The following is an 11,472-nucleotide window of genomic DNA, read 5'->3' on the forward strand; positions in this document are numbered from 1 at the left end:
GGGGGGGGGGGGGGCTGTTTCTCTGATCAAGGTTTCCAAAGCTCCTGTCGCATAACAAGTTCATTATTTCTCCTTTTCTCTCCTTGTTTTTGTGTGTCTCAGTCCTGCAGAGAATGACATCCAATTACAGAGTTGAATCTTACATAGGTGCGAAGAAATCAAAGGCCGGGAGAGGAGGGAGAGTCTGCTGCAGTTTGTTGCCAGGAACCGTGCTGTGTGAGCGGCAAGCGCTCTGGAAACCTTGACTTAGACAAATGCACAAGATGGGAGTTGTGGAACTACTGGTCACCATGGCAATGTGAGCCCTTAATGTAGTGGGTGGCATTTTCATTTTTTTTTCTTTTCTTTTTTTCCCTTAGCAAAAGCGGCCGTCTCAAACAAGCCTCCTTCCCACCTGCTGAAAGGGCGCACACAGCACCGGTGACCTGTAGTTCGTTAGTGGAACCGGTATTTTACTTGGTTTTAACCTGAAGAACGCACGGGGCAAGGTAGCAGTGCCTCTATGTACTGGGATCATAGTCAACATAATTATTGCCAGATATTGTGTCTGCATTATACTGATTTTCTCTGACTACTGTGTGTGTGTGTGTGTGTGTGTGTGTGTGCGTGTGTGTGTGTGTGTGTAAATAGTATGTACAGTATGCCTTTGATTGGCGTATGTCTATGCCTTTGTAAATAGCGTGCCTGACTGAGAGAGAGGATGCCTGATGAGTTTTGTGAATGACTGGTTCCATGACCAATAATCTTGCCATTTTTTTAGTGGTGAAGGGACAGGGCAACAAAGTCCCTCCAACAGTATGTCGCAGCAGTGTGACCATCACAGTGATGCAAGCCAATAATACTCCCCTCTGCCCTTTCCTTTACCAGTTTATTTCCCCTTCTTCCTATTACCTCCCGTGACGTAGTTACACATGAGGACTGTATCACTATAATTATCTAAAATCCTAATTTATATTTTTCAAAATCTGCACGTGTGACACGTCTTTACTCTTGACTGTAAAGTCTACAAGTAGGGTTGGCTCACAACAGTCGGCTCCACCAATTGGAGCAAATTCTGTGACCCAGAATTATAGAATTTGTTGTAACAGCGTTTCCTGCATTGCAAAATATCCAAATTGGCTAACCTTCGATCCTAACGAATCTCTTATTGAACATTTTATCTCTCCTCCTGCACCGTAGAAAACATGTATGCAGCTTTTTGCCTGTTAAAATGACAAACATCACCCAAATTAGGACCCTTTTTGTGATCTCAGTCAGCACTTACAGAATTTCTTACACAAACCATGAATAAAAACGTTCCTTTTCTTTTCTTTTTCACTAGTTATCTAGCAGCTGTTTTCCAGCAGCTGGACAAATCTTCAGAGGGATTTTTTTGTGGCCCCACAGGTGTCGGCTCTGGGCAAATTTGAACATTTAAATCCTATATTTCCATAGATCGTGATGACTACTGACATGACCTGAGCAGCTGACTTAGTGTACATTCCAGTATAGAGGAAGTCTGTGGAAATGGCCGTGTTTAAACGCTGGTCTTGCCCTGGGTAAACATTTTATCAGTCCGGAAACAACTTTGGAGACACAACCTGCTACTGGATAACTCTGGGCGGTACCCTTAGGGTCACGTAGGGAACACTGTGTGAATGAATCACAGGGTAACGTACAGAATGCTGAGGTCTCCGATGTTGCCATACCAACGGCAGATTACATCAGCCGGATCCAATTAATATTGACTTCCTAATGGCTCAAATGAAACTTGGTTTCTTAGGGAAAGAAACACCACAGCATAACTGTGAGTGGACTGTGTGGTTTTGTAGTTCGACAAAACCTTACAGAGTGGCTTCTCTAGAGAATCTAGCTGATTGCGTAATGCCAATTTTAACCTTTTCACATAAATATTTTAAGACGATCGCTTTAATAGTTCTGTATCACCATTTGCAGCAAGTTGCTTGCGGAACATGAGGTGTAAAAGTAAGTAAGCGGCACTTGTTATTTTTAATGTGCCAGACAGTTAATCAACATTTCATATTTTATCCTGTTAATCTAATTATCAGGTTGTAGGTGCAGGTTGTGAAGTGTTTCTGCTACCTCCGCTAACCAAGGGTGATTACAGATCTTAGAAGTCTAACCTAAGAAGGTTCAGGTACAAAAGGCAAATTTAATACTGAATTCATATTCCATAAAACGCCAACTCTAATAAAAGCAAAGAATCTGAGCAATAAGCGGGAAAACCAAGAGGAGACTGTGGAGAAGAGAATGTAAAAGGGGGTGGGGGGGAAGACGTGTCACAGCACGATTGCATTGAACTGAATGTAGTCAGAGTTTGGTGTCATCCAGGGGGGCAATGGGAGGATGCATGCTTCCTTGGTGTAAGATAAATAACATGTTGCATCCTGTTAACAATAGACTTTTGGTTTTTACGTCTGAAGGAAGGAGAAACCAACGATTTAGCCGCCCACAACCCTCCTTGTTAAATTTCAGCTAATCACCCTGGATCCTCCAGTGTCTCTGCTTTTGATAATCTCTTTTTCAAATCAGAGATGATTCATGAAGGGAAGGAGAGAAGAACTAGGGGGGATGATGATAAAAGGTATTGGGATGCATCCAGAGTCAATATGCTGCTTTTTGTGTAGCCTTCAAACTAACGCACATGGATATGGGAAGAGAGATTTCCCCTTTTTTTGGTTTCGTATTAACTTCCCCTTCATTGTATTCTTGAAACTGGAGACTAGAAAACACTGCAGCTCCGGGCATTTTGCCCGTAACCTCTTTTTCAAAGTCAGACTTGCGTTTGGGCCCCAAACCAATACCTGGCTCTGCATTAGTTTTTGAGGACAAAATACAAAAACTACTTATCTACCTTTCAGAGTGTTTTATTTTTCAGTGTTCCAGTTTCAAGTGATCATCAGACTTGAAGCAGTCCTCAAAAATACTCCCTGTACCTGAGAAGTGTGTGAAAGACAAACTAAATCCTTTCACTGAAATGATTCCAGGAATCGATGCTGTAAAGCTATACTCAAATATTTTATGTCTCATCACTATGTATATCTGATGTCTTAACAGCTATTCCTTTGTGACAATGAAGCAACCCAGGTGTCGCTAACATCATCCCTATTTTATTTTTTATTTTTTTAAAAGATGTGTTAAAAAGAGTGTGATAGAGACTCTTTTTTTTTTTTTTCCGGATTGGTGTGCAGTCTGTCTCTGGCTCCTTCTGTATGCATCATTCTGGGTTTGTTTCTTATGATTGCAAAAATGAATCATCAAGCCACCAATTAAAATATGTCATTTTTACAGACCTGTGTTTTGGTTGTCACTGCATTATCGGTTATGATGTTTACCTGTTCTATCACTCTATTATCAAGCATGAAAAACATCTCCCTTTAGCTTTTTAAATTTGAAAATATACATCCAAAGTACTGATTTAAAATACAGCCACATATTCATCTAAGAAACACTCAGTTGGGGGATTCTATGCCAACTTGTGTGGGAACTTTTCCTTCCAGGTTTCTGCACAGCCTTCCACAGGACAATCTATAACTAAAGGCCATTTCTACCACTCGCCTACACTAACCACAGGACCGTGACCACATAAAGCCCCCCCCCCAACATAATGACAGCCTCAGCCCTGTCAACAGTGATCCATTGCCTAATTCAATCTGCAGACACTCAGGGCCTGCCTAACACATGTATATGCACACACATACACACACATACACTTCCTCCTCTGCGGCAGGTAGCGTTTGGCGAGTAGGAGACGGAGGGACAGAATAAATATCATTCCCTGTCCTTGGCTGAGCACGCAAAGGAGAGGGAGCAGAGCACAGGCTTTCACACTGTCTCATCAACAGTCCGGTGAGCTTCAACTTTGACCCCTCGAGACTGGGCAGAAAAATAATTTGCCTGGACAGCGGCAGGCGGAGGCAATTGGCTAGAGAGAGGTCAAAGTGGGCAGACTGCACCAACAAAGTGTAAGGCAGATGAGGAATCAGAAAGGGCCTTTATGTAAGACAGGAGGGAAGAGAGGATGTTTCTGTGCCTGACATATGAGCAGAGAATGAGAGGGAGCTAGAGAAAAAGGGAAGGCTGTGTAGCCTCTAGCAGCTGGTACATGGTGTATTGGACTGAACGTAGTCTTTAATCCTCCCCATAGCTCTGGGTCACTGTCACTTCAAGTGCAGCTGGACTAAACAAACAATAAGGGTTCAGCTTCTGCAGAGAGCTGGACGGCTTTTGTTTGGGTGTAGGCTACATGTGCATGTGAGTGTTTAGAGAAAGTGCTTACTCCCTCCTGCAGTGGGAATCCGGCTCTGAGTGATTGTATGGGCTCTGGCTGCCGTCCATTATTAGGAGGTCAAACTGGCTGCAGCTCGTCATTGCCGGTCCCATGCTTCTTTCATGCAGACAAAAGAAGCTCTGGCATTATTATCGCTTCATTTCAGCGTGGAATTCAGCAGATAAGTTCATATTGAGAGCCTTCTTCACATGCATCAGAGCCAGGCTATTGTAGTTCTGGAGTATTGCCCTTTTGGCGCTGATGGCTGGTCACCATGGAGTTTGGTTCTCTGTCTCTGGTTGAGTCATTTCCAGCAGTGGCATGGCTTAGACCTTCATCGTCAAATACACAATGGGGATAAATCTCAATACACAAACAATTTGCTGAGTTTTAATACCCTGTTTTGTCAAAAAAGTAAATGCCCAGGGCAACAAGAGAGCGCAATCCAGTGTGGGAGTGCACATTTTTCCTTCAGCAATAAAATGAATATGATTAGATCAGACATTTGGGGCCGTTATTCTGACCTTCCATCCGGGGTTTGTTTAATCTCCCAGGTCACCACCAAATCATCTCTCATGATATTAAAGGATTGAACAGAAGAATCCAACCTCCCAGGAAGCACTCTGGAGCTCATACAGACTGAGACCAGTGGGAGTCCAATCTGAGGAATCCCACAATCTCATTATTGTGTGTGTGTTTGGTGTGTGGGGTGTGGGGGGGGGTGGGGGGGTGTGGGGGGGGAGGGGGGGGGGGGAGGGGGGGGGGTGGAAGTTGTGGCCCAGGAGCTCATAAAGTTGATCCACTGCAAACTTATTAATAACCTTTACATAAAAGTCATAGAAATGTTGATGTTGGAGAAATGAAGCAGGATACAAACACTAGGTCACAGCCAAACATGAAATGTAAGGCTGTTAGAGGGGTAACACATTCCCTTAATACACATGCAAGGGAACAGAGAAATGAAAATCATAAATGTTACCATGCATAAAAAAGTGACAGATCTCAATTAAAAGGCTCCCCTCTTGCTGAAAACGTATTTATGTAGAAACACCAAGGTAACCAAGACTGCCCTCTTCTCTATCTGTATTTATGATTTGAGCCCAGACCAGACCAGTGTTTGGTGGCAGTAATGTGGTGAACGAGCTTCATGTAGGAAACCAAGGCTGACCCCCATTATACAGTCAGGGACACATTTAATTAGCAGCAACTCACGTGAAACGACAAAAAGTATTAATATTAATGGAGGTTTAATTGAGGTCGTTTTGGTCCCCTGTTGAGGCTTTCAACCTCTAAAATGGCTGACGAGTGACAATGTGAGGAGAGGGAGCCCACAGCCTGGGTTCGCCATTTTGTATTGACCCCAGAGAAGATGACAACCATCTCCCATATTCATCTGAAGATGTCACCTCCTTGACAGATGAACAGGCCCTGTGGGCAGCAGGTGTGTGTGTGTGTGTGTGTTGGTGTGTGTGTGTGTGTGTGTGTGTGTGTGTGTGTGTGTGTGTGTGTGTGTGTGTTGTGTGTGTGTGTTTTGTGTGTGTGTGGTGTGTGTGTGGTGGTATGTTTGTGTGTCTCTGTCTGTCTGTCTGTCGTCTAGGTGGCTAGGTGGCTAGGTTTAGGTATACTTGCAAGGACTGGCTAGTGAGGATGTTTTGGCTTGTCCTCATTTTTGTGTATTGTGTTTTTCTGTGTGTGTGCGTGCGTGCATGCGTGTGTGTGTGTGTGTGTGTGTGCGTGCGTGTGCGTGCATCTACATGCGTGAGGTGTCACGTGCGCGTGCACAAAGTGAAAGTCAAATCCGGCAGGATAATTAATGTCGCTGCTTTTTACATAATGTTAAATCAAACCCTGGAACTGCTCCCTCCGGAGGATCAACTGTCCAATTTAATTTAGGCTTCAGAGCGAGTAAATGAAAAATGCAAGACTCGTGTCTCCTCACCCTGGGACAGTGTCTCTTGTACCTTTCAGCGTCCTTTTATCTAGACCAAACAACAGGTAGACACTTTTTTTTACCACTCTGCCCCAAAGGAAAAAAGATACAGCTTATCACACAAACTCAAGGTAAAGCTTTACAAAATGGATCCCAGGAATCCCAGGTGCATTCTCCACTTTTCCATTACCACATAACAAATATTGCTGACCAACGGGACAGCCTATTCTTATTCTAAATCCAGGGTTTATTTCCCATGGCTTTCACACCATGCACACAGCAAACCTAATTTCCAATTTGCAGATGAATATGCTGTTTTCTCAACTCAAGTCCCAAATACAAAAGAATCACTTTAGCAGTGGCTGGTGTAAAATTAGTGTGGGAACCCTAAACGTATCTACAGAATAAAATGTACCTACACAAGAATATGTGTATGTACTTCTGCATGTACATAGCAATGTACCACATACCTGCATAGATACACCTACTTAAACACATACGTACAAGCATACAAATGTATTGACACGTACAAATGCATAGCCTACCTGCATACACATATAACTACTGTGCTTTCTGTAGACTCCTCTCTTTCAATACATGTGAGTTTTAACATGTTAAGAATAATGGCAGCGACGTGAGAGTAATCCTGTAAATCTGCAGCATAGACAGTAAAAAAAGAAAAATGTGCAAGAACTGCTTTCAGATAAACTCTTTTTGGATGTACTATCTCAAACTAATTTCCAGGAAGCAATGGAGCCTGCCACTAATGAAGTGCCAATGAACCAACTCAATAAAAGTGACGCCTGCTCTGATTTGTAGTCTGAGAGAGTTGTGTATGTTAGTAAATATTGATTTCACTGTCCAAAATTACTAGGATGGCAAAAACTTATGTTTAAGGTGGGGGGTTTTCATTTAACTGAAACAAATAACCACTGAACACTGCTACATTTTAATATTAGATACATAACTATCTAGTAATGAGCTCTGTTGTCATAGGTCATGTCTTTTCAGCCACTCACATTTTTAAATACAGTAAATGTCTAATTTTAGCAGGAATATCATAGTTTTGCGATTTGCATTTGTTTTCTGAGTTTATGTCACAGTCCAACCCAATTTTAATAGGAATATTAACGCTGTTAATTTTTGTTCCTTTTCTCCAAATTTCTGTGCTATTGACATTATTCTCTGTCTTGGGGGAAAGTGTTTTTTAATTGAGTAAAAAAAAGAAGAAAATATGTTTAATTATGTTCTTTTCTTCTTCAGTTTCGGAGGAAAGGGTTAGGCAGTAAAGTTAATTGCCAGATTAGGTTCAGTTTCCTCATACTTCACTTTTTAATTATCTCACCGTGAAATTGACTATTTTGTGTTCAAGTCACGTTTCAGTGTTGTTAAATAGTTTAATGCTCTGAGGAGTTCATAAATTTTAAACAGGCAAAATTGTTGTTACCTAAGCTATCTAACAGGACCCTCCCACTCCCCAGCCGAGTATGAATGCAGGAAGCTACGGAGCCGGCTTCGGTGAGAATAGCAATCATTTTTTTATGTGATTAAACTATAAAACGACTGTATCCGAGGCTGGTTGTAAATGGTGTTTAGAGACTGCAATATTAGCTGACTGTGATTAAACTGAAACAAGTTCAAATCGTGTAGTTTCCCTTCATGTGTAGGAGCAGTTAGCTAGCTAGCTCACTGCGTCTTTTTGGCTAACGGTAATCTTTGGGTAGCGTTAGCTCGCCGTGAGTTCACCGACTGCTGACGGGCTCTGGGTGTCATTATAACGGACATTAACGCTGTTGAGACCACTCCAACCTAAACATGTTACACACACTTTAACGTCCCTTGTGATAGTCATTGAAACAATCCGGGTGTACAAACTGCGCGTTCATTGGACGGAGGAGACACGCTGAACTTTCCTATTGGACAGTGATCCCGGAGCTTTTTGTTTACTAGCGAGTATCCGTATATCCGTAACAAGTATACGTACCTGTAAGTATACACGAAACATTCATTAAAATTAGGATGTCGTGACTCAGGGTTCTTCCTCTTCCTGCCTTACTCGCACTTTATATGTTTGCGATTTTCTATCCAGACAAATCAATATTTTATTTTAGATGTATTGCCGGATTAACCTGTTCTGCCAAAAACCTGCTAATTCCTGCCGTCAGTGAATGCACCATGTCGCCGAGAAGTATCAATAAAGTGCAGTGCACACAGTAGACTATTAGCAGTGGTTTCCAAACTTATTTACAGACCCCTATTGGATAAGATTTTGATTTTAGATGTTTTATTAAAGAAAGTGGATGGAACCCATGACCAAACTAGTCAAACATTCTGTCATTGTGTTACTTATGGATGCATTATAGTGTAAAGAAATCATTCCTCTTTGTGCTAGGGATACCTAGCCTCAGGGTCACTGTTTAGCAATGAGAGCACAATATACACCAAAACAATTCTTATGACTTAATTCAGACTCAGGGCTACAGCATAATGAAACAATGCAGCGCCCTCATTCATTGATATTTTTAAGTTAGTGATGTAAATTACCAAACATATTAGCAAAGAATCAAACAATGAAAAACCAATTGCCAAATTTAACCCTGGTGCAATTGGCTGCTTTTCCAAGTCAGTGGTTCAGCCTAATCTACATCAAACTGAGGTGGGTTGTATGTTGCACCTTGCATCATAAAGCATGTCAAAAGCATCTCTAGTGGCCACTACTCAAAGCGCTTTTACATCATACAGGAAACATTCACCATTCACACACATTCATACACTGTGGCCGAGGCTGCCGTACAAGGTGCCACCTGCTCATCAGATAAACACTCACACACATTCACACTCCGATGCGCAGCACCGGGGGCAACTCAGGGTTCAGTGTCTTGCCCAAGGACTCTTCGACAATGACTGCAGGGCCAGGGATCAAACCACCAACCTTCCGATTGGCAGGCAACCGCTCTACCACTGAGCCACAGCCGCCACTCATGTGTCATTGAACTGTTGGAAACTATGACAACCACTGCTGACATAAACATACACATTGCATTCAGATGGAAAACTAGCAAACAGGCTTCAAAATCAAGTTCAAAGTCAAGGTAGAGGAAAATTGGTAGTATCCTAATGTTTGGTAAAATGGCTTAAAGCAATATCAAATAGCAATATCCAATATGTACATTGCATATTACCGTTTCAAAATCACAGATAAAATAATCCTACTGATGTTTGAGGCAGTGAAATGGGTATCAGACTCATTGACTGGATTTCTGTGTCACACCTGTGTTTTGATGTCCATGTGTCATTGAATAGTCTTTTAAATATGAAATATTCTTGCCATATATAAACTTAGCTTGCTATCTCTTCTCTGGCTCTGTAACACACATTCTCATTTGACGCCACTCCCTCCACTCTTGTCTCAGGCATAGGCGTGAGGATGTGGCTTCTATGGGTCCTGCTGCTATCGCTGCTCTCTGCAGTATCTGGGGGTGCAGACTCCAAGGCCGTCACTACCAGCCTCACAACCAAATGGGCAGATACCCCTCTGCTGCTGGAGGCCAGGTACGACACTGCACTGCTCAGCAGTATCAGCCATTTGGCCGCATTACGTCTGACATTACATTTCGGAAGCAGATAATAGATAAATCAATGTCCTGAGGGCTTGTAGGGTCATTACGGTGGATGTCCTCTAAGTGAGTTTAAACTTGTCTCACTGATGCGTCCTTGAGCAGGATGCTGAATACTTAAAGGCTTCAGAGGCCGTACTGCATGCTGCAGATGGCCCTATGCTTTAGATTTGACTAGCAGAATAACATTAACAACCTTTTTCTAGAAAGTCATTGTTTCTTTCAAGTCCCTTATTCTTCCAAATGTAGCTGTTAACAATTTACCGACTGTATGAACAAAGTGTGTCACACATACATGCACATCTTATGAAACTGCCACCCTTATCTTTTTTTTCCTCAGTGAGTTTCTGGCCGAGGAGAGCCAGGAGAAGTTCTGGGACTTTGTGGAGGCCAATCAGAACATAGAAGGACAGCATGATGGTAAAGTAAAGCTGCTTCAGCCACTCAAGACGAGTTTTCACTTTTAGTCTCTGTGCTTGGAGCAGCTGAATTTATGATGTGTGTGAAAGCCTCTTGGAAGCAATTGCAGTGTCAGTGTTTTGGCCAAACACTTATGCAAGCAATAACATGATAGAACAGAGCCGCAAGCGATATTTTCTCCATTTGTGTCGACCCCTGGAAAAACAATTAAGATTCTTTCATGTGGTCTAAACCGTTAAATGGAGCGAGAGAAACCATGTCAAGGAACACAATGTTGACACATTACTTCTGTTTGTGCTGATTGTCGTCATGCAGACACAGATCAGGCCTACTATGACCTGATTGTAAAGAAAGCCGGCGCCTTGCTCAGCTCCGTCCAGGTGAACATGCTCAAGTTCGCCCTCTCCCTCAGAGCCTACTCTGCAACAGTATACTCCTTCCAACAGGTACCAGGCGGATGCTTTGCTTTTGTGTTTAAAGGATTGTACATGTGTGAGAGTGATGTCTCATTTTCTTCTCAATGTAAATGAAAGATCCTGCTGTTCTTTTTTTTTTAGATAGCGTCCAACGAGCCTCCTCCCTCTGGCTGCTCAGCATTTTTCAGCGTCCACGGAGAAAAGACGTGTGATGAAGACGGTTTAGCAGCACTGCTGAAATCAGCACCTGAGAGGTAATTAAAGGCGCATACGATTCAGACACAAGGGTGGGAAACCAGTGAGATAATGACCAAACTAACACCTGACTTTTCTGTCTCTCTTTCAGGCGGAAGCCATACCTTTTCAAAGGCGATCACAAATACCCAGGATCAAATCCAGATGTTCCTGTTGTCATTCTGTATGCCGAGTTTGGGAAACCAGATTTCCAGAGGCTTCACCAAGTCATCTCATCCAAAGTCAATGAAGGCCTTGCGACTTATGTGCTCCGCCATTACCTGGCTGTAGGTGTTTCTCACACTCTTTTTAACAAGATTAACTTGAAATGGTTGATGCATTCACAGTACACAGTGACACAACTACAATTAAAAGCTAGCAGGTAGCAGGACATATATATAAGTATTAACTTGCAGGCTGGCGGAATTTGTGAACAGACACTAACATACGTTTTTCATCTAGATAACATATAAAACACAAATTGCATTTTAATGCCAGGTGTAAAATGGGTATAAGAGCCTGGTCGATTCAACATCCATCCATCCCATCAATCAATTCACACACACACACACACACACACACACA

The 11,472-nt window shown here is 42.5% G+C and overlaps 1 protein-coding gene and 1 long non-coding RNA gene across 2 annotated transcripts in view; one reads left to right on the forward strand and one right to left on the reverse strand.

Annotated features, from left to right (window-relative positions):
• Positions 1–4,291: 4,291 nt before the first annotated feature.
• LOC116670150 (uncharacterized) overlaps positions 4,292–11,472 on the reverse strand; it is a 7,779-nt gene continuing 598 nt past the window's right edge. The window contains exons 2-3 of the long non-coding RNA XR_004326949.1: positions 10,011–10,019; positions 4,292–4,302 (exon numbers count right to left, since the gene is read on the reverse strand). This is a non-coding gene — a long non-coding RNA (uncharacterized LOC116670150). The remainder of the gene's footprint in view (positions 4,303–10,010; positions 10,020–11,472) is intronic.
• The window catches only part of uggt1 (UDP-glucose glycoprotein glucosyltransferase 1), a 59,796-nt gene continuing 55,941 nt past the window's right edge, over positions 7,618–11,472 (forward strand). The window contains 6 exon segments of the mRNA XM_032500530.1: positions 7,618–7,718; positions 9,614–9,752; positions 10,158–10,237; positions 10,553–10,683; positions 10,795–10,907; positions 11,000–11,178. Of these exon segments, the coding sequence (XP_032356421.1) occupies positions 7,688–7,718; positions 9,614–9,752; positions 10,158–10,237; positions 10,553–10,683; positions 10,795–10,907; positions 11,000–11,178 (673 nt within the window). The 5' untranslated portion in view covers positions 7,618–7,687.

The sequence above is a fragment of the Etheostoma spectabile genome, chromosome 20 (assembly GCF_008692095.1).
Source record: "Etheostoma spectabile isolate EspeVRDwgs_2016 chromosome 20, UIUC_Espe_1.0, whole genome shotgun sequence".
NCBI classification, from domain to species: domain Eukaryota; kingdom Metazoa; phylum Chordata; class Actinopteri; order Perciformes; family Percidae; genus Etheostoma; species Etheostoma spectabile.